This window comes from Podarcis erhardii (assembly GCF_964252035.2).
Source record: "Podarcis erhardii genome assembly, chromosome: 14".
Taxonomy (NCBI): domain Eukaryota; kingdom Metazoa; phylum Chordata; class Lepidosauria; order Squamata; family Lacertidae; genus Podarcis; species Podarcis erhardii.
In genome coordinates this window covers 18,040,630-18,068,058 of record NC_138503.1, presented here as the reverse complement: position 1 = coordinate 18,068,058, position 27,429 = coordinate 18,040,630, and the positions used below count along the sequence as shown (strand labels likewise).

Sequence of the window (27,429 nt, the reverse complement as noted above, 5' to 3'; positions counted from 1 at the left end):
CTTCTGCCTTCTCATCTTTTTCCTGTCCCTTACACTCATTTTGCAAAATCAAACCTATCATATAAAAAATAGTTCTAATTCTGATTTAATTCCAAGCAAGTCAGGTTGGGGGAGCAGGCAGCGGGGAGGTGAAAATAAAGTTTAATGAAAATAAAGTCTCGACACCAAGACATTATGGGACGGCATAAGCTACCTTCACTGTTGCCATTGGAACTGATAGTTACATTCAGTCACTTTAAATTATATTGATTTCCCCTCCCCCTACATTTTCTGCCTTAAACTTATTTTTCACCTCTTGGAAATCAATACTATGGATCCTTTGATGTGGAACAGGGAGTATCTTGCTGCAATCTGGAGCTGACGGTGGAAGAAGCTGGAGATATTCCACTCAGCCTTCTTGTTCTGTCAACACAGAAATGTGCAGAGCAATTTTTGCGCAAGGAAACTAGTGAACCAAACTAAACCAATCCAAGGTGCAAATATATCCCTAGTAGGGCCATAAATAAGGAGTGCCATACATCCCCACATGGGTGCAACATTAAAATACCGTATTGGCCCAAATACAAGCCACACTTTTTTTTCCAAATTCTGGCCGTGAAAAGTTAAAGTGCTGCTCATATTCGCGACCTTACAAAAAATTATCCAGTATTAGCTATTGGAAAAAGGATAGCATTCCAACAAAAAGAGAATGGCTGGGGAAACTTTGCGAGTACCTGGAGCTAGCAAAATTGACAGATTTAATAAGGAGAAAACCTAAAACTATGGTCATGAAGCAATGGGAGTGTTTAAATGATTAGTTACAGAACCAGGGCTCGACTACTAAAATCTGGTTGTGTTTAGAATAATCTTGTGAGTAATATAAAAAATACAAAGCGAGACATTAAGGAGACTCAAAGGAAACCACTGAACAGAGGTTTTGGCAAATGGATTACCAAAAACGCGTGAGGCAAATGGTGGAAGTCTTTTAAAAATATTTAAATTAAGATAGATAAGGATATGATGAAAATACATAATTGAACATAAATATAGATTGGAAATGGCTGCGTATAGTGAATACTTATCTACTTTTAAAATTCTCATTCTTGATCTTATTTCTTCCTTTTCTTTATCTTCTTCTTGTTCTTTTCTTTTATATTTTACCTTTCATTTCTTTTCTTTCGAGAGCCAGTGTGGTGTAGTGGTTCAGAGCGATAGACTCCTAATCTGGTGAACCGGGTCCGCGTCTCCGCTCCTCCACATGCAGCTGCTGGGTGACCTTGGGCCAGTCACACTTCCTAGAAGTCTCTCAGCCCCACTCACCTCACAGAGTGTTTGTTGTGGGGGAGGAAGGGAAAGGAGAACATTAGCCGCTTTGAGACTCCTTCGGGTAGTGATAAAGCGGGATATCAAATCCAAACTCCTCCTCCTCCTCCTCCTCTTCTTCTTCTTCTTCTTCTTTATTGTGAATATTGTTTTGTAGAGGGGTAAATAATTGTAAATATGTGAAGAGGTAAAATGTTTTCTAATTTTCTCTAGGTTACATGTATTTCCCTTTTTTTGTATATTTGTATTTTTTTCTAATTTGTAAAATATTAATTAAAAAAATTTAATTAAAAAAAAATCCAGTATGCAGCCAAGAGCATGAGGCAAACAGCTCCAGGCGCAGTGCCGGATTTACGTATAAGCTAAACAAGCTATAGCTTAGGGCCCTCACTTTTGATTCTGGAAACATCCCCATTTAGAGGAGGGTGTTGCTTATGTATCTGGATTGAGGAGAGAAGTTTAGTTCTGGTTCATATGAGCTCTAAATGAAAGCATGGTTCCTGCTGAGCTACATAGGCTGCTGTTTCATTCAGCTCATTTTAATCCCATATTTATATCTCTCCAGGGACCCCGAGCCATGAATTATAGATTGCAAAATATGAAACCATGCCATGCCTAGGAGCACTCAGTCCCCTCGCCCCAACCATGCTGGCTGCATAACTGACATTCCGTGTTGCGTCCTAGTCCCATTCTTCTTCAAGATCTTATAAATGGCAAGACCTGTTTTTAAAAGGCCACACTGCTCTCTTTGGAACGTGACCACCTGCTTCAGGACATGAACAAACGTCTCCTGATCCTTCTGGTCTTTGGCTGCCTGCTTTTGGAACCTGGGTCTCAGCGAGCCTTGGACTGTACTATTTACACTGAACACACACAAAATCCTGACTGCTTGATGGACAACCAAAGTTGCGAAGAGGCATATACCTCAAAGTTGGGAGAACTGAAACTCATCATCTGTTACTCAATGCCTGAAAACCTCACTGCCTCTTTCTGTATTTGAATACATGTAATCTCATCTGGATAACCAGTTTGGACTTGTGGACTGGACATTTTTTTATATATTGTGATTCTGCTGTGGGGTGTTTTTTAACCGAATGTAGTCCAACAAACATTTATGGTGATGGTTGGGAATGATTTACTGTTTGATTATTAATATTTTATGATATCGAGAATTGATTCTATCATATACAGTTGTACCTTGGAACTCGGAACACCTTGGCTCCTGAACAAATCGACTCCCAAACAAGCGAAACCCGGAAGCGAGTGTTTCGGTTTTTGAACAATTTTTGAAAGCCAAATGTCTGACGGGGCTTCTGCGGCTTCTGATTGGCTGCAGGACCTTCCTGCAGCCAATCAGAAGCCGTGCTTTGGTTTCTGAACATTTTGGAAGTTGAAATGACTTCCAGAACAGAGTCCATTCGACTTCCAGGGTACAGCTGTAATATTGTATTTCAAATGTAGAATTGAATATTACTTCAAATGATTTAAATTGTTTGTTTATGTGGTCACATTTTTCATTATGCATTGGATCAGATTGTTTTAGGGTGTGTGATCTTTCGTTCCTGTGGCTTGCAAATTGCCTTGTGCAGAGCAAAGCAGAAAGGCGGCGTACAAATTAAAAACAGGTATTTGAAAAATCAACATAGGTGTGTAAATTTGGATCGATGGATTGTTCATAGTTCTGATGTGAGCTCATGTTGTTCCTTTTCTCTTTCTGTTCTGTTTGCAGTCATGGATAATTTGCAAGACTTGTACTGTTTTTAATTATGTATTACTACTGAACACCATGTTGACATTGCAGTATATAAATGGTGGCATATTGAAAAGTTCATGAATAGAAATATTGTTTTAAGTAAATACAGTGGTACCTCGGGTTAAGTACTTAATTTGTTCTGGAGGTCCGTTCTTAACCTGAAACTGTTCTTAACCTGAAGCACCACTTTACCTAATGGGTCCTCCAGCTGCCGCTGCGCCGCCGGAGCACGATTTCTGTTCTCATCCTGAAGTAAAGTTCTTAACCTGAAGCACTATTTCTGGGTTAGCGGAGTCTGTAACCTGAAGCGTATGTAACCTGAGGTACCTCTGTACATAATACAGTCATATCTTGGATCCTGAATGTCTTGGTACTCAGACATTTTAGCTCCCGAATGCCACAAACCTGGAAGTGCTTGATCCAGTTTGCAAAGGTTCTTTGGAACCCAAATGTCCGACGGGGCTTCCACGGCTTCTGATTGGCTGCAGGAGCTTCCTGCAGCCAATCAGAAGCTGTGCTTTGGTTTCCAAACATTTTTGAAGTCGAATGGACTTCTGGAATGGATTCCGTTTGACTTCTAAGGTACGACTGTAAATAAAGCGGACAGCTTCTGGCCTGACAGCCAAGCCCTGTTCAGCCAATAGTCCTGAGGGCCAGACAGAGGGATTTGGACGTCATATTTGGTCCCAGGTCCTGAGATCCCTGCCTTCGGCTTTACACGGTTAAGTATTTTCACCAGTAGAAGAATCCTTTGAAAATTCCTTCCCTCTTTCCATCTTCCTCCATTTCCTTCTGCTAGGTAGAACACTTTGATTTGTATTCCACTGCTACTTTCCATAAGATAACAAATCTAAAGGGGGGGGAAATCAATCTCAAATCCCCTTTCCCCCCTTCATCGTCACCCCATGGTTTTCTGGTGTGTTGTGACTGTTAATGGTGGCTTGCTTTCTTGGTGGAATAAATAAGAGAAGAACACTGAGCGGAAACCTTTTTTAGACCTGCTAACGTTGGCTCAAAGGTCCGAAACATTCATGTTTCCTCCCCAGTCACATCTGAAGACCATTATCATGGAAGGCACAAATCCACAGGGTCACAGAACCACCCAGACGACATGCACGTCTCCACAGAGCTATGAAAAATTCAATTTCGCATGTCTCTTCTGCACTGTTTTTTCCTTCTTGAAAAGCTTGTTCCTTTTTGCCAATATTTCAGTGTTATCCATAATACACCACACAGTGTTTTTCAGAATTTCATCAGGGAAGTTTTCATGGGAGACAGCATGCTGTGTAGTGGTTAGAGAGTTCAGAGCACATGGGACTAGGATTGGGGGTGGGGAGGTTAGAGTCAGTTTGCATTTTAAGGCAAGTTTAACAAATGGCACTTTCCAAACCAATATGCATGCTGGAACACAGCCAGAGCATGGTGCTGATAACACCAAGGTTGCAGGTTCGAACCCTGTATGGGACAGTTCCATATTACTGCATCACAAGGAGTTGGATTAGACGAAACTCTGGGTCTTTTCCAACTCTACAATTCTATGATCCTTCACACTTTTCTGAATTTTGCAATGCCGTTTCCCCGGTCAAGAAGTGTGTACAAAAATTAGTAGAGGGTAAAGTGGGCATAGAGGGACACAGGTGGCATTGTGGTCTAAACCACTGAGCCCCTTGGGCTTGCTGATCAGAAGGTCAGCGGTTCAAATCCCCACGACGGGGTGAGCTCCCGTTGCTCGGTCCCTGCTCCTGCCCACCTAGCAGTTCGAAAGCACGTCAAAGTGCAAGTAGATAAATAGGTACCGCTCTGGCAGGAAGGTAAATGGTGTTTCCGTGCAGTGCTCTGGTTTTGCCAGAAGCGGCTTAGTCCTGCTGGTCACATGACCCGGAAGCTGTCTGCGGACAAATGCTGGCTCCCTCAGCCTATAGATCGAGATGAGCGCCACAACCCCAGAGTCGTCCGCTACTGGACCCAACGGTCAAGGGTACCTTTACCTAAAGTGGCCATATAAATGTGTATGTCAGCGAAAGTAACATAGAAAAGTAGGTTATATTCAGGAAGATTGCTTCCAAACCTGTGTATAGAAAAATGTGTTTATTAGAAGAAATTCAAAGAAAAATGCTGGTGGGGGGGATATGTTTTGTTAGTCACTGTAATATTTATACACATACATATAAATTACTGCAGAAATGTGGTGGACTCCAAAATGTGGAGTTCCAAAAATGAGAAACTCAAAACAAACTTATGCACACACACACATACACACACACACACACACACACACACTTGAAAATGATATTAACACTAATGAATCATAATACAATAATCACTGGAATGGTTTCATAGTAGAGGGCATAGAAAACTGCATAGAAAAAATGTGTTTAATAGGAGAAATTCAAACAAAAAATGCTGAATAAGAATTTTTTAAAAGGCACAAGGCAAGGCATGAATGAAGAGGGGGAACCTCATCTTCTTAAGGAGGATTGGGTGAGGTTCAATAGCCTGTGCTGCATTTCCTTGAATATTGTACATTTATTTATTGATGGGGATCTAGCTTGTTTAATGAGATGGCTAAGTAATTGCAAGGCTGAGTTTGTTTTCTGCATGGGACACTTTGGATCTAATGTGATTATATTTAATTACTGTCTATTGGGGAAAGATGCAAAATGCCAAGCCGAGCACAGGGGGGAAGTAATGTGGTGATTTATTTCTGTGTATCATGATCGTGTAGGATGTGAAAAGACTCAGGGGCCCAAAGCTCATTAGAAAAATGGGAAACGGGAAACATTTTTTACCCGATCCCATTGGAAACATGGGAAATAATCAGATTGCATGCAGATTTGATTTGTGCCAAATTATCACAAAGTGAGAATTTTGCCTTTGAAAACAAGCACACGGGGGGAAAGAACTAGTTGTTTCACACAATTAAAAGCAGAGTTAGGTTGAGTCAGAACTATGTCAAAACTTTTGTGAAAAAATATTTCAAACAGCCTGTCCAACATCATCATGAGATCAAATTATCATGAAACTCCAATGGGTGCAGAATTCCAATGCGAGACTCCTTACCCTCCATACCCTCCAACATTTTCCCAGTGAAAATAAGAACGTCCCAAGGAAAAGTGAGAGATTTTGGGATCAAACTGGAAATCAGTATGGCTTCTGTAAATCCAGGACTGCCCTGGACAATAGGGACACTTGGAGGGGCTGGGCCTCTTCTTATATGCAATTTCAACTTTAGAGGGTGGGTGCAACTGCACCCCCCAAAAAATCACAGAGGGCTATGTTTTGCATTTTTTTCAGATCTGGAAGCTTTCCAGAGGATGCTCTCCCATCCAAAAAGATAAGTCAGGAATCTTTGACCAGAGGAAAAGAAACAGTTCGGATATCAAACCATCATGGAGTATGGCAGTGAAATATCACACTCAAAATGCTTGACTAACCTATTAAGAGAACAGAAGATCAGACAAATGAACGAGAAAGCTAACGATTTTATCGTGTCCTTGGTGGGTAAGGAGGTAATGAAAATCTCATGAAAGATAAATGGCAAAGTTAGCTTTAAATGGATGTGAGGAAAGCAAAGGAGGGCCAGCATTCATTCTGTTCTGATGATTTATGCTTTCCACATTTCGGCTTTTGAAACACAGTTCTGCTCCATACAAGACTTTAGAAGTTTAGCACCGTGAAAAACTTTCAGCTCCCTGGAGATTTCTGGAGAATCTCCCTGGAGATTCTGCTAACTGGGGAGTTGTAGTCCTAAGCATCTGGAAGGCACAAGATTGAGGGAGGCAGGTTGGAGTTTTCAGACTAGGCCTGAGGAGACCTGAGTTCTTAATCCCCACTCAGCCATGACACTCATTGGCTGACCTCAGGCTAGTCACTATGTTTTTTCACCTAACCTACATAGCAGTTGTGAGGATAAAAATGAGGAAAGAGAAGAACTGTGTGCATGACCTTGAACAGCTAGGAGAAAAGGCAAAGCTATAAATGTACCAAGCAATGGTGGTGGGTGTTGTTGTTGTTGTAAATTCAGTGTGGAGAGAGCAATGCTGCATTTGTGGTGATTAGCAGCTACCTCCTTTGCTGAGTTCTTGCATATTAAAACTGGGACATTAAAAAAAAAAGGTCTTGCAAGCAGAGTGGAGGCAGTTCAAAACTAAAATGCAACAAAGGGAATAGACGCTTAGAAACTTTATGAAGACGAAACACTTCTCCAAATTAGCTGCACATAAAAGTCTCTGTTTTGCTTTGCCTTTATGGCTTCTCAAAAGCATCTTCCGAAGTCATGAGAGCTAATTTACTCTTTCTGCTTCCATAATTATCATATTATTATCATATTGCTTATATCTCTCTGGTGCTCCGAGCCATTTCTGCCCGCCACCCTTCACGAGAATTGCTGATAATTTTGTGTGAAGAGTGTGTTTATGAGTACACGGCACCACTTGAAGCTGCAATTCGAAGAAGGCTGCTAGAAGCAACTTCTGCTGAAATGAACAGCTGAAAATAATCAGTTAGGGCCAAACCAGACTCTTGTTATTAGGATCAACCATTGTTTTGTTTTTTTCCTATTTGCATCTCCAAACAGCTCCAAAGTTTGGGATCTAGGGCTCTGGGACAGGCGTGTAGCACTTTTCCTCCATGCCTTTTCCCTGATGGCATCAGAGTAGCCCCATTCAGTGGCTGAGCACACACTCTACATACAAAAAGGCTCCAGGTTCAGTTGCTGCTCTCTCCGGATAGGGTTGGGAAAGACTTTGGAGAGCTGCTGCAAGTCTGTGCAAACAGTACTGCCCCAGATGGACCTGTGGTCTGACTCAGTATCAACCACCCTCTTCTGTTCCCGCCAAGTGAGCTAGGAACATACAAAGCTGAGTCAAACCATTGCAGACCCTCCAATTGCATCCCGATGTTCCAGGGATGGTCCCAGATTTACAGGTCTCCGGTTTGAACCTGGAATGTCCCGCTTTTCCTTAGGATGTTCCTATTTTCATCAGATAAATGTTGGAGGGTATGGAATAGGACATCCCTATTTTCATGGGAGAAATGTCGGAGGGTATGGAGTTATGCAACCCTTGTGTCAAGGAGATAACCAACTATACAACCTTTAGAAGATCTCTGAAGGCAGCCCTGTATAGGGAAGTTTTTTTTAATGTTGAACATTTTATTATGTTTGTCTGTATATTGGAAGCTGCCCAGAATGGCTGAAGCAATCCATGGCTGTTAAAGTGGTACATTGGTGCTTTGGATCTCTGCCTCTCACTCAGAAGAGTTCTGTACTCTCTCTCTCTCTGTCTCTCTCTCTCTGTCTCTCTCTCTCTCTCTCTCTCTCTCTCTCTCTCTCTCTGTGTGTGTGTGTGTGTTGTGTGAGAGAGAGGGGGGAGGGAGAGGGTTTTGAAAGCAGCAAACAACACTTCAGACTGGAAGGAGGCAGTCAGTCCCTAAAGCCATGTATTTATGACAGTGACTAACAAAACAGAAATGTTAGTTTTTAAAGGAAAAAATGTTTTTTGTTCCGCCTTCTTCAGCTGCTTTGATTTGAATCGAAGGGTGGTGTCACCAGGACTGCAGAGCGCTGAGGTTAGGTTGCAGAAAGATACTGGTTCAAACTTAAGTCAGATGTCAGGGAAATAAACAACTACCTGACTTTTAGAAGACATCTGAAGGCAGCCCTGTTTAGGGAAGTTTTCAATGTTCAGTTTTATTCTGTTTTTAGTGTTCTGTTGGGAGCTGTCCAGAGTGACTGGGAAACCCAGCCAGATGGGCAGGGTATAAATTATTATTATTATTATTATTATTATTATTATTATTATTATTATTATTTCCTCCATTGTATTGTATTGCAGTGTATTGTTTTGTATTGTGTATATTTTTTAAAACTGCTATAGAAGCCGCAGTTGCAATTAGCTCCACTCAGTGTCTTTTTCCCCCTGCATTTCCCCTCAGCGACGTTTTTCCTAAGACACCTCTAAGAAGCCACCAAGTGCACAAACAGCTTTTTGAAGATCAAAATTGAATTCCCCTCCCTCTTAGCCTCCAAAGGTTCCCGGGAAGAAAACTCAGTCTGTTGATTTCAAGGGGGAATTGTGCCCACTTGCAGAGAGGGGATTAATTTGATGCTTGAAGAGTACCTTCCTTGCACTGTTCTCTGCAGTGTACAAAGTGCAAGACTGGAGAAGTTTGAGACAGATGGGCTCTGGGATTTCAGAAGCTTCAGAGGCAAGAGCTGCAAGGGAAATATAAAACCACAACCCATTTCCTCCGAATACCCAAAACCCTTTGTGCGAAACACTCCAATTTCCAGATAATATGTAATATCGTTACAATGTCACAGTGCTGGGCAACTGTCCTTTGTTAAGGAGATTGCTTCTTAAGGATGCAGAACGACAGAGATGTGTTAGCCCTGATCAGCCATACAAAAGGACGCATGGGGTTCAAACTGTGCAGGAACACAGGATATCAGCCTTGAAAGCCCCTCTCTAACCTTCAGCATATTGTCGCATGAAGGGCTACCTGGAGATTCTAGCTGAACAGGGTTAGAAACCTCGCTACAACTGGGAACCTTGTGCAATCAGAGCTCCAAATGAAAGAGAGGGTTCTAACAATATTCAGCTGAACTCAGTTGGAATGCTCCCCACGATCAAGAGTGCAGGTCCAAGGGAGGGTTCTAAGCGTGCTTAGCCAAACATGGCGAGAACTCACCTTGCAAATGGAACGCTGCGTAATTAGGGTTCCAGATCAAGGGGAACACTTGAACTGCATTCAGCTGGGTATATTTAGACTCCTGCAATGGAAAATCCTGCACAATCAGGGTTCCAGGTCAAATTGAGGATTCTGTGTTCAGCTGAATGTAGTTAAAATCTACCAGTGTGGTGTAGTGGTTAAGAGTGGTGGACTCGTAATCTGGGGAACCAGGTTCACTTCCCTGCTCCTCCACATGCAGCTGCTGGGTGACCTTGGGCCAGTCACACTTCTCTGAAGTCTCTCAGCCCCACTCACCTCACAGAGTGCTTGTTGTGGGGGAGGAAGGGAAAGGAGATTGTTAGCTGCTTTGAGACTCCTTAAGGGGAGTGAAAGGCAGGATATCAAGTCCAAACTCCTCCTCCTCCTCCTCTTCTTCTTCTTCTTCTTCTTCTTCTTCTTCTTCTTCTTCATTTGTCCTTCTCCTTTGGCGATCACTCATAGCTGAGTGCGACTGTCTTCCATGAACACGGTTTTAACTGTGAGTCCGTAAAGGACTGTAGAGGTGAATTCTGGATCCACACGTCCTTCCACAGTGGGGACATAGGTTTCTGGGTGGGAGCTGATCACAATGAGGGTATGCCAAACGTGCCGTCCTCTTAACTCATTCCTCCTTTTCGCCCTGAGTTTGTGCTTCTTCAAAGTCCATGACACCTTTGGTAAAAGCTGTACTCCAGCTGGAGCGCTTGCAGGCCAGTGTTTCCCAGTTATCAGTACGTACACTACATTTTTTTAGATTTGCCTTCAGAGCGTCTTTAAATCTCTTTTGTTGTCCACCAGTATTTCGCTTTCCATTCTTAAGTTGGGAACAGAGTAGTTGCTTTGGAAGATGATAATTAGTCATCTGAACAACATGACCAGTTCAACGAAGTTGATGTTGAAGAATCATTGCTTTGACACCTGTACAGACCTTCATGCCCACCATGCAAAAAATCTGCAGAGCAGAAGACTGCACATATGAGGATGTTGGCAACAGGGCTTTTCTGCACACACCCCTATGCCGGCTGAGACCCTCGCTGCCTGCACACTGTCTCGCCAGAGTGGTACATGCCCTGGTTATCTCCTGCTGGGTCTATTGCAATGCACTTTATGTGGGGCTACCTTTAAAGGTGACTCAGAAACTACAACTAATCCACAATGCAGCAGCTAGACTGGTGACTGGGAGCAGCCGCCAGGACCACATAACACCAGTCCTGAAAGACCTACATTGTCTCCTAGTACATTTCCAAGCACAATTCAAAGTGTTGGTGCTGAACCTTTAAAGCCCTAAATGGCCTCGGTCCTGTATACCTGAAGGAGCGTCTCCACCCCCATCGTTCAACCCAGACACTGAGGTCCAGCTCCGAGGGCCTTCTGGCGGTTCCCTCCCTGTGAGAAGTGAGGTTACCAGGAACCGGGCAGGGGGCCTTCTCAGTAGTGGCGCCTGCCCTGTGGAATGCCCTCTCATCAGATGTCTATTACAACAACAACAACAACAACAACAACAACAACAACAACAACAACAACAACAACACTGTGCCCTTTTGAATGTCTGCACATGGCTGTTTTATCCCTAGGAGCAAATGGACAGGAAATCACTGGGGATTTCTCTTGTTTTTAAAAGAAGATGCTATCAGAATTTGGCAGCTGATGCACATCTTTCCTTCCTCCCCGCCCTGGCTGTGGGGAGGGGGGGCATATGTAAGGAGCCTTGGTGTGCAAATTTCTGAGCTATGCTTTTTTACTTAATGAATTAATGTCTCCAGTTAATGAATTAACTTAGCTGGTTTAAGGAAAGCCGCTGCTTGTTCTTAAGAGGAGCACAAGTATTGTTAATTGCTACATATGTCCTTAGGGAACCCCAAACCGGCTGCGATAAATAAAACCGAACCTTCCCTTCCTGGTAAATGCAAATCATGAGAGGAGGGGGAGGGAACGGTGAAATCTATGTTTGGAATGCGTAATGCATTCTAATTAGCTCCCTGTTAATCAGAGCAATTACCAGAGGCTATCGCAATACTGAAGGTTGCACTCAGGCCGATCCTTTGCGATGCGTCTGTCAAAATAATTATCAGCTTGCACTTCACAGAGTCGACACCTTCCTTTTGAGATGAACAACAACAGGCAGCAGCAGAGTCATGTTGAGGGTGGATTAATCTGCTCCCCTTTGGAGGAGAGAAGCACAAGCTAGATTTTGATCCTAAAGATGTCAGCACTTCCAATGCTCATTCCCTCAGGTTCTATGATTCATGAACTGCAGTAACCTGGATTCTCCTTCCTCTTAGGTAACATTGCAGTCAACCTGGGCTTGTGTGTTTTCAGTTGTCTTCTACTCATGAGTAGGCCCACTGGAATGGGTGAGCCTAAGTTAGGCAGATTAATCCACCCCCAACATGGGACGTGGGTGACGCTGTCAGTTAAACCACAGAGCCTAGGACTTGCCAATCAGAAGGTTGGCGGTTCGAATGCCCGCGACGGGGTGAGCTCCCGTTGCTCAGTCCCTGCTCCTGCCCACCTAGCAGTTCGAAAGCACGTCAAAGTGCAAGTAAACTCTCAAACTCAAACGTTTATTCGGCTTTACGCCCATCATGAAACATGACACAACAGAACAAATCAAATAAAACAGCGGACTCGTACAAGCCACAAATAATATATCACAGTTCATAACTCACAAGGACAGATATTAGCCATTCATAAGAAAAGTTTAAAATTAAGAGTAAAAAATTTTGGCGCTACACTAAAATCGGTATCTGATGTCATTATAGAAAATTCTTGTAACTATCAATAATCAGCTAACATTCCATTCCGTCTCTTGTACGAGAGGACGGCTGTTAGGAATTTAGCAACCTGTAGGGTAATATAAGGATCCACATCTTGAAGAACCCAGGCAAGCTGTAGGTCTACTGGTTTGTCAGCCATAGGCTGGATTATGGGGTTTAGTATACTAGCACGGGCTGAACTGTACAGAGGACAGATAAACATAACATGATGTAGAGATTCAGATGTTTTCATTTCACAAGCACACATTGAAGGGACTTGGCCCTTAGTGAATCTATGTCTCAGCACGTTTGTTGGAAAGACATTGAACCTAGTTCTAATGAAGGCATATCGGTGCAAAGTGCAAGTAGATAAATAGGTACCGCTCTGGCGGGAAGGTAAACGGCCTTTCCGTGCGCTGCTCTGGTTTTCCAGAAGCGGCTTAGTCATGCTGGCCACATGACCTGGAAGCTGTACGCCGGCTCCCTCGGCCAATAAAGCGAGATGAGCGCCACAACCCAGAGTCGGCCACGACTGGACCTAATGGTCAGGGGTCCCTTTACCTTTACCTTTATGTTAGTCATGCCCATCTATTTCAACCAGCCTGCTTTGAGCAAGGCCTCCATCTGCACTATAAATTTAAAGCAGTATTGTTCCACCTTATTTCAATGATTTCTAGACCAATTTAGCTCTGGTTTCTAAGCAGTGTACAAAGAGATGTAGAAGACAAAATCAATTAAGATAGTCAGATTAAGCAATCATGGCTTCCTCCCGCCCCACCAAAATATCCTGTGAATCATTGTTTGTTAAGGGTGGCTGAGAGTACTCCCTCTTCCCTGGGAACTCTGGGAATTGTAGCTCTCTGAGGGGAGTAGCTGGTCTCCTAACAACTCTCAGTTCCCTTAACAAACTCAGGATTTTTTCAGGGAAACCATGACTGTTTAAAGTGGTAACAGTCCTTTAAATGCATGGTGTGAATGTGACCCTTGTTTCTCAAGTCTGTGAGATCAAGGCTGTTGTATCCCCCATTGGGAGTACGAGACTCCCGAAGGCTTCGCTCACAAGGGTCATAGGAACGTGCAAACCCACTCACCACAACAAGCTAATGATCCAGCGAGTGAAGTGTAGTATAAACACCGACAACTGGGAAACACAGACCTGTGAGTGCTGCAGTTGGAGAACAGCCTTTACCAAAGGTGTCATGGACTTTGAAGACACTAATTTTTAAAAAATAAATATTTTTATTAGGAATTTCAACATAACAATTTATCAAAAATACATCATCCTCATTTCCCTCCCCCCCAAAAAAACCCCAACCAGACTTCCCTGAGCTCCTCTCTCTGGTTTCTCAGCACATGATATTCTCTGCATGTTATAAAATTGTAAAGATCCTCAATTTATCTATCTGTATATTACCAATAAAGAGTTTGTTAATGTTTATTCAAAACCTGCCAAGGAGTCCAGTTCATTTTGTTGTTTCTTTAAATACTTTGTAAAAGGTTCCCATTCTTCTTTAAAGTCAGAGTTATCCTTGTCACGTAGTTTATGTGTCAATTTCGCCAATTCCACATAGTCCATCAGTTTCTCTTGCCACAGTTCTTTAGTCAGGATTTCCTCATTCTTCCATGGACTTTGAAGACACTCAAACTCAGGACGAAAGGGAGAAATGTGCCAAGAGGGAGGCAGGTTTGGCAAACCCTCACTGTGATCAACTCCTGCCCGGAAACCTATGTCCCCACTGTGGAAGGACGTGTGGATCCAGAATTGGCCTCCACAGTCACTTACGGACTCACTGCTAAAACCCTGTTTTGGAAGACAGTCTTACTCAGCTACAAGGAAGATCGCCAAGGAGGAAGAAGAATGCCCCATTGATATGCCCCAGAGGTGTGCATAGGCTATATTAGAAACCAGGCTTTGTGTTGCTGTCCCAGTTCAATTACCAGCCAGATTCAGGCAGGTGCTTACCATGATGGTGTCTAGGTGCCTACCAAAGCCATTTTTAGTTTAGGAAGGCCTTCCCTGAAGTGCAACCCAGTCATTTATGGAAGATCAATTTTATAACTGATGAAATTGTTTTGTTGCTCTTTGAGTTTGATTGGATGGTTTTATTGTTTGCTGAATTGGTTTCATTCTTCTCAGAGCTGGAGCTTGATTCTGCCTTTACCGTGTGCTTTGATGGCTTTGTGTTGGGAATACGGAATTTGCTTGACAGATGAATATATTAAAAACCAGTCATTTTAAGGAGGCAGTCCTATGTGCTTACCTGGGAGCAAGTCCAATTGAAGTAAGTGAGGCATCCTTCCAAGCAGATATGCACAGGATTCTACTGCTAGTGATTTTCATGATCACCTTATGCCTAGAGTAAGACCAATGAGACCAAACAGCTGTACAGTGGTACCTCGGGCTTACTTAATTCGTTCCGGAGGTCCATACTTAACCTGAAACTGTTCTTAACCTGAAGCACCACTTTAGCTAATGGGGCCTCCTGCTGCTGCTGAGCCATTGGAGCACGATTTCTGTTCTCTTCCTGAAGCAAAGTTCTTAACCTGAAGCACTATTTCTGGGTTAGCGGAGTCTGTAACCTGAAATGTATGTAACCTGAAACGTATGTAACCTGAAGCGTATGTAACCCGAGGTACCACTGTAAGCTGAAATCTTTTGACTTGAGTTCATGAGATTATGTCAGTTGGGTGCTAACTTCCCATTATAAGTGGGATTATGTCAGTGCTAGCTTCCCATTATAAGTATCAGTTTCTATATCTTAGTACAGAAAGTATTGATCTGATGTGTAGAGATCTGCCCTATTCTACTTAATTCAAGAGAGTTCCGGAAGCTTCCAAAAGCTTCTCTGTGTAAAAGAAAGAAGCAGAAGTTTCATGATGTTTGGGTTATTCCTTCAGAGAAGCTGAGTACAGCTGGTTTAAACTGGTCCTGTTATCTCTTCTGTCAAGGTCTTGCTGACTATAAAAGTAAGGCCAGAAGGAGCCTGGGTTTCACTTTCTCTTTCTCTTCCTTCTGGTGTGCTGTTCTGTTTAAAGTGTTAAGGTTTAGACTTATTATAAGTAATTGTAGGTTTAAGTTAAGTCTGCTGCAACTGGATTTCTTATGGACTGTGCCAATCCTAAATGTTTTGAATTTGTAACCATTATGCTCATTTGCCTTCAGTAGCAGTAAAGCACTGCTGGATGAAATATTAATTGCCTCTGGTCTATTTTTTGGGAATCCTGCAACGTGTTTAAGTTGTTACTCTGTTAACTATACACTGGGATCTACTCTGGATCAATACTGAGTAGAATTCCATGACACTAAGTGCAGAGGGTAAGCCCTGAGGATTTCTTGTTCCTAGGATGTTTCTGGTGCGCCTGCTAGAGAGCTACAGATGGCCTAAGTCCCACCTGGATTTTAACATTTACGTGAGTAAATTTAACATTTACGTGAGCAAAGGGAGACCCATGTGCTCACACAGCTCCATCTGTCAAGGAATATTTATATGCATCCGTCATCCTGGACTATCCAATTTGGAGGGCCACAGCTTAGTGGTAGAGCATCCGCTTTGCGCAAAGGACGTCCCAGGTTCAGTCCCCAGGAAGAGTTGGGAGAGAGCCCTCTCTGAAACCCTGGACATATGCTGCCAAACAGTGTGCACAATACTGAGTTGGATGGGCCAGCAGTCTGACTCGGGGTCAGGGAATGGTCTGAGGACAAGGACTGAGGAATAATTATTATTATTATTATTATTATTATTATTATTATTATTATTATTAATTTATTTATATCCCGCCCTCCCCAGCCAAAGCCGGGCTCAGAGCTGCTAACAACAATAAAAGTAACACAGCATTCTAAAATCAATTCAAAATCAAATTAATGGCAACCATTGGGCTAGAGTTCTATGAGGATTACCAAAGGACTGTGCCTTGGCCAAAGGCCTGGTGGAACAGCTCTGTCTTGCAGGCCCTGCGGAAAGATGTCAAGTCCCACAGGGCCCTAGTCTCTTGTGACAGAGTGTTCCACCAGATCGGGGCCACAGCCAAAAAAGCCCTGCCTCTGAATGTATCCTATGGCAGACCATCTTCTGATGGAGAGCTGGAGGGGGGATAGTTCCCCCTCCTTGTCCACAGCATGTTCAGAAAGAGAGAGACAGAAGCTGAACAGCTTAGGGAGGAGTTACCCAGTTATGATATACAGTGGTACCTCGGGTTAAGTACTTAATTCGTTCCAGAGGTCCATTCTTAACCTGAAACTGTTCTTAACCTGAAGCACCACTTTAGCTAATGGGGACTCCCACTGCTGCCGTGCCGCCGGAGCACGATTTCTGTTCTCATCCTGAAGCAAAGTTCTTAACCCAAGGTAATATTTCTGGGTTAGTGGAGTCTGTAACCTGAAGCGTATGTAACCTGAAGCATCTGTAACCCGAGGTACCACTGTAATGACAAGGGAACCGGAAGGGAGGGGGGCAGCTAATGGAGACATCACTTGAGAGTGTGGGGGACCCCCTCCCTCACCACGGACTCGGAGGTCCGAACATATCAGAGAGCAAAGGAGTCAGAGGGAGGGAGGAACTTCCCATTGGCTCCCAAAATACTGTGGAAGTCAGAAGGAGGGTTTAGAGCAGGCATGGCCAAACTTGGCCCCCCAGCTGTTTTGGGACTACAGTTCCCATCATCCCTGACCACTGGTCCTGTTAGCTAGGGATGATGGGAGTTTTAGTCCCAAAACAGCTGGAGGGCCAAGTTTGGCCATGCCTGGTTTAGAGGCGCCATCTTGCAGAGAGCTGTGTATTTGTGCTTGCAACATGACGCTGTAGTAAAAGGACTATAAATTTATCAACCGCTCGTTAATTCTTATCTGGGAAGTTACTGAAGGGAGGGGAGGACTCTCCATGCCTGACACTCGGCATAAGGCAGCTTTCCATGTTCCCAGGAGCCTATTCATACTCGTATCTCTCCACAGAGCTCAAGGCAGCCTCTATGGGGATTGTCTTATTTTATTTTCAAAGCTGACAAAGTGTTCTGCGATGCTGCCCAGTCACCCCCATCTTGTCCTTATCTAGGGGTGCCACCAATAGCAAAGATGCTGGAGGGTTGGACTAACCCCAATCCTACAGTCAGGAACTGAGGACTACCACCCCATGAGTTTAGCAATCTAGTGTCGGGTACTGTAAGCAGCTGCCTCATGTGGTGAATCACTAAACAGAAGGTGTCAGAACCCTTCCAGACCTGGTAAAACCCACCCACCCAGGTGTGGGAATGTTGTGGATAGTAGGAGAGGATATATTGATTAAATATTATCCTTCCTCACTCACACTAGCGAGTCATATAGCAGAGCTCATTCCCCTTTACACAGCAGGAAGCTTGTTTGCAGATTCATTTGAACCTCTTTAGTTAAGCATTCCAATCTGGCATGCCCAAATTAGAGTTTATTCCTTGTAAGTCTCCCCTTTTGTTCCCTCTTTAAAAAGAAGTAAAGACACAACAGTCTTTCCTTACAGAGTAACAGGAAGTTTACTTACATTCAGTTCACAGTATGATCCCTGAAGGCAGGCTTTAGCTCAGACTTCCTCAACCTCGGCCCTCCAGATGTTTTGAGACTACAATTCCCATCATCCCTGACCACTGGTACTGCTAGCTAGGGCTCATGGGAGCTGTAGGCCAAAAACATCTGGAAGGCTGAGGTTGAGGAAGCCTGCTTTAGCTTGTAGTTACAGAAGAAGGTGTGGATTCATCCCATATGGGCATTTATCCCAGTGCAGTCCAAGAGAAGAAATGGCATCAAAAGAGGAAGATGGCTGTGTGACTGGCCCCTTTGTAGGGTCTGCCAAGGTCACGCCCACCTACCTGGTCACATGCAGGGAGAAGATGCTCCAGACCAGGTGTAACAGGAAGTTCAACTGGGTGGAGTAACATCCCCCTGCCTGTGTCCACTCTAGGGAAACAAGGAATGTTGTATTTGACTGCTCTAATGGGTTACATCCCACACCAAATTGGCCATTTGAGCATTCTGGGTAGAAAAAAGCTGAGCCTTCAATTGTCTCTTGCTCTTCTGTCCCGACTCCACGTTTGTTCTCTGATTCTGCCTTCTAGCTATAGTCCTCTAATCCTGATTGCACTTTCTTCCTGAGGACTCGTCAGTCTCGAATTGCAGTTCTTAGTTCCTGGCGTGTTCGGGAACGTTGCACAACACCCAGCCCTGACACAGGAAAGAGAATGTCCTAAAACCCAAATGTCCTGGACTATAGAACTCCTGGATGTGCTTAAATCAGCCACAACCCACTTAATCCTGACTCAGTCAGAACAGCATTCTGCCACTCATTGCCATAGCATCTGTGTGCTAATCACTTTATGGGGCATGTTCCCAAAAGGCGGATTATGCATCCTATAAACAAACAAACAAATAAATCCTGAGTTACTTCGTAACATTTTCTACTAGCATTTTTAAAATTGTTGCTCGGCAGACTTCTGAAACGGTAAGAATGTAAACAGGAAACGTTTCACAAGAACACGGTAAGAAAAAGAACAACAAAAATTAATCTCCCTTACAAATGGCTTAAGCAGTCCCACTGACACCTTGTGTTCCCCCAAACTTCTAATCGCTTTGTGGAACACTTCTTTCTGAGTTAAAATTGGAATGAAAGGTTAATAAGAAGTATGTGCACGGCCCCCAAAATGTCTATAGGCGAGTGAGAGACAAATCGTAATTCAACGCAAAGCCTTTCGGGTGAAACAAATAATCTTTTAATCACACTGAATTGTCAGATTATGAGACAGCTGTATATCCTATAAAACACAAATGTATCGTGTTCTGTTATCGTGTTCTGTAAAAATGTGATCTGACTTTTAGGAGACAACTGACAGCAGCCTTGTTTAGGGAAGTTTTTAACGTTCAAAGTTTTATTCTGTTTTTAATGTTCTGTTGAAAGCCGCCCAGAGTGGCTGGAGAAACCCAGTCAGATGGGAAGAGTAGAAATACTAAATAATTGTTGTTGTTGTCGTCGTCATCATCATCTATATTGCACATTCTGTGGACTCCACTGGCTTTCCACGGAGAGAGAGAGCTCTTCCACTTAGATCCTGTCCATTGTAGGTAACTGGCTGGCCACTGTAAAGCCACTTCCAAGTTCGAGAGGAGGTGGGGTTGCGGGCTTCACGCCCTCCCCACGTGCGCGGGGGCTGGCTCTCAGCCTCTGCACCATTGAGGGAATCCTTGGCCGCGTCATCTCCCTAGCCAGCCAATTGGCTGGCCTGGGGGAGGCGTGGTTTGCGCTATTTAGCATTGGCGTGGCCAAGGATCTCCCTCTTTTGCCGCCATAGCTCCTCTGGTTTCCCACCCACCCGCCCTTTAGGTTTCATAAGATCTTGCTATGGACTTCGGTTGGTCGCCGTCAAGGGGCCTGGTAGGAATTTTTCCACTTGGCAAATTGGCACCAGCCACTTGGTTTTTTCGCCTTCCTCGTAGCAAATCGTCACAACTTCCTGGGATTGGTGGTTAGGCATTGGTAGGATTATTGTTATGTAGATGAAGGGGGGAGGAAGCGCCATCTCCTCCCCCGGATTGCGAAGGGTAGTCCGGTAAAGGATTCTGGGGGGCGTGGCCCTGTCCGAAGCCTATGGAGGTGAGGGCCTAAGGCACGCCCCCAAGCGGTGACTCCGGGGGAGTTCCTAGTTGATGCGCATCAGCAGGACTCCCCCTACTGGCAGTTAACCCTTCCCAGTCTTCAAGCAAACAGGCTGAAGCCGGATAGTCGATAGGACCAATGCCTAAGCCAATACCGCTCATCACCTGTAACCAATAAAGTTGTGGCCATTTTTAGCCCATTAACCTAAATACTTGTGTCATGTGTCGTTATTTCCACCAGGAGGAGGCGGGAACTCGCCACACAAGACCAGGATGCTAGACTAGATGAGCCTTTCCCCTGATCTGTAATCTGGAGCGAGCCCTTCAGACATGTTAATGCAGCCAGCGGTGAATGTGCAGTTGTGGACCAGCTCTACAGCTGTTTAGGAATTCATAAAAACTGCTTCCAGGTCAGTTGTCTTCAAACAGGACTTCATCAACTTTCACATCATTTTCAGACGCAGGGACCACGTCACATACTTGTTCTTTAAAAGCCAAGGCGATTGTGTAAGGTTTTCCTTTGGGATGCTGTCTGCACCTGTTCAGGTATGTATCATAGTATCCCTTTCCTCTTCCCAGTCTGTTGCCGGTTTGGTCAAAACCAAGTCCTGGCACGAGGATGAGATCCAGACCCTCTGTTGAAGAGAGAACATAAAAACATATATTTTGAGTGAAACAGTACTGACTTCACCAACTCATTTCCTTTTTATTTATTCAAGAAGGGTGGCATATATTGACGCGTGCACAGACCTCAAGATTTGCCTTATAGCTACGTTGTTTTAAATTCTCATCTGTTTCTGAGTTGTTCTGTGGGCTCTCTGCTTCGATCTGCAGTTCCGCTCCTGAGGCACGCTGTGTAAAAAAAAAAGCTCTCTGGTTCCCCATTCACTAGAATGGGGATGTTAAGTTGTGGGTTGACATAGCAGACGACACAGCGATTTCTCCAAGTAGCTCTTTATTTCGTAAGCTGGAATAGAACTGACTGCAAACAGCTCAGCCGGCCTGCTTTTATAGGCAGCCGGCTGTCAACATTGTAACAACAACAGCCCAGAGCTTCCCGCCTAAAATAACTGACGCGGACCTGAGGGAAAACTATCTACAGACCTGAGTGAAAACTATATACAGTATCCCCCTGCTGGCCCAGGGTGAAACTTCACTACATAACACCCCTCCCCACCGAGATAAGGCGTTAGTTACAATCGTAATGGTTTCCTTATATACAGCACTACGCGTAATGGTTCAATTAGGCACAAAAGCATATTGGTTACATTTCCCATACTTAGACCAACAGTGATACATGTCCAACAACATAGTCCTTAAAATAAGTTGGGCGCTTGGAAACTCTGCCAGACCGCCGGGGACTGGTAGCCAAGTCCGGAGGGCCACACAGTTCTCGCTGAGGCTGTGGTGCGACCCTAGGTGGCGCTGGAACCAAATCCCCTGGATCCGCTGCTGTGGGTGGAGCCTCCGCAAGTGGAGTGGTCTGAGTCTGTGGTAAGTCTGGCAGACCCTCTGAAGCGGCTTGGTTCGGCTCCACGCTGGCAGTTTGCGAGGGAGGTGTAGGTGGGGCCTTGCCATCTGTACGTGTCTCTTCTGGAGCCGCAAGCGCAGTTGGGGGCACCTCGGTAGTGTCCAAGTCCCCAACCCTGCGCCTAAGCTGGTCTATGTGCCGTCGCCACAAGCGTCCGTCTTCGAGTGCCACCTGGTACGAGCGAGGTCCAGTGACTCCCACTACTGTGGCTGGCACCCAAGGAATGTCCCCCACATAGTTCCGGGCAAAGACCTGGTTTCCTGGGACAAATGACCGTGGCGCGTTGGCACAGCCTGGGGGTTCAGCCACGGCAAAGTCCGGGTGTAGCCGGTCGAGCGGTGACCTGAGGCGGCGGCCCATAAGCAGTTCAGCAGGACTCCTCCCTGTGGCCGCATGAGGGGTGATGTGTTGCACGAACAAGTATTCGGCGACCCGCTCATGCCAGTCTCCCCGGTCCAGGCGCGCCAGTGCCTCTTTTGCCGAGCGCACCATTCTTTCCGCTTGCCCGTTGCTGGATGGATGAAAGGGTGCCGTTAGGGCATGGCGGATGCCCAGTCCCAAAAGATACCGCTCAAACGTGCCTGACGTGAACTGTGGTCCGTTGTCAGAGACAAGGACATCAGGACACCCATGCGTTGCAAACAAGCCCCGCAGCACCCGGATGACAGCTTCGGTAGTGGTGGAGGGCATCAGGGCGACCTCCAGCCATTTGGAATAGGCGTCCACCACTACCATAAAGGTCCGGCCGTGAAAAGGGCCAGCCAGATCGATGTGCACCCTCGACCAGGGTGTCTTTGGCGTCTCCCAGGTGTGTCCCTTAGCTGCCGGTGGTGCAGGCCTCGACTCTTGGCACGCTTGACAGGCGGACACCCAGGCAGTGATGGCATCGTCCATATTAGGCCACCAGACGTAACACCGAGCCAACGCCTTCATTTTGACAATTCCCGGGTGGCCAACGTGCAGAGCCTCCAGGACGCGCTGACGGAGTCCCTGGGGAATCACGACGCGGTCTCTCCACAGCAGACAGCCGCGATGAGCTGAGAGTTCATGTTGTCTGGTTGCGAAGGGCTGGAACTCCGATGCAAAAGGCCCTTGTGGCCACCCCCTCCACACCCAGTTGAGCACCCGGCTGATGGTGCGATCCTGGGCAGACGCGGAGGCCACAGTGGCAGCCGATACAGGCGCTGCCGGAAGATCCTCAATCAGAAGGAGCGATGAAGCTGGAGCCGGGTCTTCCACAAATGCTGGAAGAGGGCAACGGCTGAGGGCGTCGGCATGGCCCATCGATTTCCCCGGGCGATGGATGAGCCGGTAGTGGTAGGCAGCCAGGAAAACAGTCCATCGCAGCATGCGTGGCGAGAGGACCGGTGGAGTTGGACGATCACCGGCGAGGAGGCCCAGGAGTGGCTTGTGGTCAGTGATGAGGTCAAAAGTCCTGCCATAGAGGTATTCATGGAACCTCTTCACTCCAGCCACAAGTGCCAATGCCTCCTTGTCGAGCTGGCTGTAATTCCGTTCCGTCAGAGATAGTGTCCTGGAAAAGTAGGCGAGCGGTGCTTCTCTTCCATCTGGAAAACGGTGACTAAGGACAGCACCGATGCCAAAAGGTGAGGCGTCGCAGGCAAGGACCAGCGGCCTGGATTCACTGTACTGTACCAGCACACTGTCTGATGAAAGGAGAGCCTTAACCGCATTGAAGGCCGCCGTCTCCCGATGACCCCAGGCCCAAGGCGTCTTTGTACTAAGGAGTCGGTGAAGAGGCTCAGCCACTGTGGCTTTGTGGGGCAGGAACATGTTATAAAAGTTCAGCAGCCCCAGGAACGCCTGCAACTCCGTCTTGTTCTTTGGGGTGGGGGCCTGCTGGATAGCGCGGATCTTGGATGTGGTTGGGTGAAGGCCGGAGGCATCGATAAGATAGCCCAGGAACTCTACTTGTGGAACGGCGATCTGGCACTTCTCCCTCTTTACCTTGAGCCCGGCCTCTTGGAACCTGGTCAGCACGGCACGGAGGCGCTCGAACAGCTGCTGGTGTGAGTCTGCAGACACCAAGACGTCATCAAAATATGGTACCACGCCCGGAAGCCCTTGCAGGAGACGCTCCATAAGGCTTTGGAAGATGCCAGGAGCCACACTCACCCCGAACTGCAACCGGCGGCAACGGAATGCACCCCGGTGGGTGACGATCGTCTGGGCTTCAGCAGTGGCATCATCGACTGGCAGTTGTTGATAGGCTTGGGCAAGGTCCAGCTTAGCGAAGACCTTACCCTCACCCAGGGAATGCAGCAGGTGTTGGACAACAGGAACCGGATAAGCGTGCTGCTGAAGTGCCTTGTTGATCGTGCACTTGTAGTCAGCGCAGATTCTCACCGACCCATCTGGCTTGACAGGCGTGACGATGGGGGTTTCCCACTTGGCGTGGTCAACCGGCTCCAAAACTCCTTGGGCGATCAGTTTGTCCAGTTGTTCGTCCACCTTAGCCTTGAGAGCAAAGGGAACCCGGCGTGGCTTTAGCTTGATGGGGGCGACTTGTGGATCAAGGCTAAAGGAGATGGGCGTACCTGTATATTGCCCCAAGGTGCCGTCAAAAACCTCGGCAAAGTCTTTGACCAGACCCTCAGTCTCTGCGTTAGAGATGCAGTTGATGCCGGTGACTTCCAGGCCGAGGGCATCAAACCAGTCTAGCCCTAGGAGGCTTGGCCGCTGACCTTCGACCACCACCAACCGGAGCAGGCCCGAAAAATCCTTGAAGGCAATCCGGAACCGGCCAACGCCTACCACGGGAATGTCGTTTCCCTGGTAGTCTCTCAGGTGTACGCGGTGAGAGTCGAGTTGCCTTTTGGACACTCTGGGTACCAGTCTTTTGATGGTGCTCCACGACACGATGGACAGGGCATACCCGGTGTCGATCTCCATGTCACATGGAGCTCCTTCAATGAGCACCGTAACGTTCAGCTTGCGTCGTGTAGGCGAGTCGGTTTGGCCAATCGTGGTTCCAGACGGGCAGCGGCAGTTGGTGAGAGCGAAACAACTTTCCTTGGCAGACTGGAGTGAAGGCTTGGACTTGCGAGTCGATGAAGGGGGGGTGTCAGACGGAGCCGATCGGCAGACCTTAGCGATGTGGCCCCTTCTGGAACACTTCCTACAGATGGCGTCTCTGAATCGACACTTGGCACGGGAATGGTTGCCTCCGCAGCCGGCACATTCCGGTTGGCCCTTGGACTTCTGTTGGAACTTCCTGTGCTCCCGCTTTGTCTGGTGCACGGCATCGCCTTCACTGGAGGATGCCTCATCACTGCTGGCCTCTTCATGATGCACCGGAACTGGCTCCCTAGCAAGACGCGGGCTGCTGCACTTGCGGATCTCCTGGGCGGAGCGTTCAGCAGCTTCTGAGGCCACAGCCTCCTCAATGGCTTTCTGCAGCGTGAGGTCTGGCTTGGCGAGGAGACGCCGTTGCAGATGGATGTCCCGGACCCCGCAGACGATTCGATCCATCAGGGCATCGTCTAAGTCTTGGAACTCACAGTGCATTGCAGCCTGTCGCAGGGCGGTGGTGTAGTTGTTGATTGACTCCCCCTCTGCCTGGTTCCGATGGTAGAACGCATGGCGGGCAGCAATCTTGGACGGCTTTGGTGCGTAGTGGTTGCGGAGCTTCTCTTGGATCGTGTCCCATGGTGTTGCCTGGACTGCTTCGGGCGCAACCAATGCTCGGGCCGTCTCAAACACCTCAGGCCCACAGAGGCTGAGGAATAGGCCCCGTTTACGATCCTTTGATACTGCTGTCAGCTCGTTGGCTTGGAGGTAGCAGTCGAACCGAGCGAGGTAGGAATCCCATGATTCAGAGGCTGGCGCAAACGGCGGTAGAGGCACAAGTGAAGCCATGATTCCGATGCCGGCGTGAAGGGCGATGGATGGAACACCGTGCTCTAGCCAGAACAGTCAGCTCTGAATTGGTTCTGTCCAGTGATTTCGCTCAGTGATTTCGCTCTGTGATTCAGCTCAGTGATTCAGCTCAGTTCAGAGGCTGGCCGCATCTGGCTGTGCTCTGATGTCCATCCATCCCACCTTCGTCGCCAGTGTTAAGTTGTGGGTTGACATAGCAGACGACACAGCGATTTCTCCAAGTAGCTCTTTATTTCGTAAGCTGGAATAGAACTGACTGCAAACAGCTCAGCCGGCCTGCTTTTATAGGCAGCCGGCTGTCAACATTGTAACAACAACAGCCCAGAGCTTCCCGCCTAAAATAACTGACGCGGACCTGAGGGAAAACTATCTACAGACCTGAGTGAAAACTATATACAGTATCCCCCTGCTGGCCCAGGGTGAAACTTCACTACATAACAGGGGAAATCTAAAAGCAGCTATGACTTAAGAGTGGGGGAAATGAAAAGTTTGAGAGAAACCGAAATGGTACCACCCCCTCCCATGTACAGAAACCAACTTGAGCGGCAGTAGAAGTTCACTCCCAATACTGGTGATGGGACAGTGTCCTCAAGCACAGCTGAGGGCAGCAAGCTAGCTCTGCTCTCATGTTAGGGACTGATGGGTTCTTCTGATTTGTGTCAATTATGTATGTGTTCACTCACAGGTCTATTCCATACAGATTTTTTTGTTGTGGATTTTTTTTTTTAATGCATAAAAATTGCATCAATTATTATTATTATTAAAGTGGTACCTCAGGTTAAGAACTTAATTCGTTCTGGAGGTCTGTTCTTAACCTGAAACTGTTCTTCACCTGAAGCACCACTGTAGCTAATGGGGCCTCCTGCTGCACCTGCACTGCCACTGCACGATTTCTGTTCTCATCCTGAAGCAAAGTTCTAAACCCGAGGTACTATTTCTGGATTAGCGGAGTCTGTAACCTGAAGCGTATGTAACCAGAGGTACCACTGTACAGTCATATCTTGGTTTTAGAACAGCTTAGTTCATGAACTCCGAACTCGAATGGCGCAAACCCAGAAGTAGGTGTTCCGGTTTGTGGACTGACTTTGCCTCGGAAGCCGAATGTCCGGCGCAGCTTCCAATTGGCTGCAGGACGCTCCTGCAGCCAGTCGGAAGCCATGGCTTGGTTTCCGAACACTTCAGAAGTCAAACGGACTTCCAGAATGCATTCTGTTTGAAAACCAAGGTATAACTGTATTATTATTATTATTATTATTATTATTATTATTATTATTATTATTACAGTGGTGCCTCAATTTAAGAACAGTCCAGTTTAAGAATGATTTGGTTTACAAACTCCACAAAACTGGAAATAGTGTCTTGGTTTGAGAACTTTACTTTGGTCTGAGAACGGAATCCGAATGGTGGAAGAGCACCAGTGGCAGGAGGCCTCATTAGGGAAAGCATGCCTCAGTTTAAGAACAGTTTTGGTTTAAGAACAGACTTCCGGAACAGATTAAGTTTGTAAACTGACGTACCACTGTATTATTATTAATAATAATTGAATTTATATACTGCCCTTTACCCAGAGGTCTCAGGGCAGTTCACAGAACCAAATCAAAATATATACGGTATTCAAAATAAAAACAACAACCCAATAAAAAAACCTTAAAAAAACACACCAAACACCACCACATTTTAAAAGGGCATAGGATGTCAATCAAATCAACCAAAGGACTGGTTTAAAAGGATCACTGTAGGCATTTTGTACACATTCTTCCTCTAAAATAACCCTTTTTAAAGTAAACTGCACCATGAAATTCAGAGAGCGGAACAGAAGCACGGAAAGCTCACTTGTACAGAGTCAGACCATTGGAAGAGGAAGAAG

General features: G+C 46.1%; 2 protein-coding genes across 2 annotated transcripts in view; one reads left to right on the top strand and one right to left on the bottom strand.

Moving 5' to 3' along the window:
- MINAR1 (membrane integral NOTCH2 associated receptor 1) overlaps nt 1–27,429 on the top strand; it is a 211,501-nt gene that overhangs the window by 108,805 nt on the left and 75,267 nt on the right. The window lies entirely within an intron of this gene.
- The window catches only part of MTHFS (methenyltetrahydrofolate synthetase), a 37,681-nt gene continuing 28,249 nt past the window's right edge, over nt 17,998–27,429 (bottom strand). Inside the window, exon 3 of the mRNA XM_081839343.1 lies at nt 17,998–20,766. Within this exon, the coding sequence (XP_081695469.1) occupies nt 20,543–20,766 (224 nt within the window). The 3' untranslated portion in view covers nt 17,998–20,542. The remainder of the gene's footprint in view (nt 20,767–27,429) is intronic.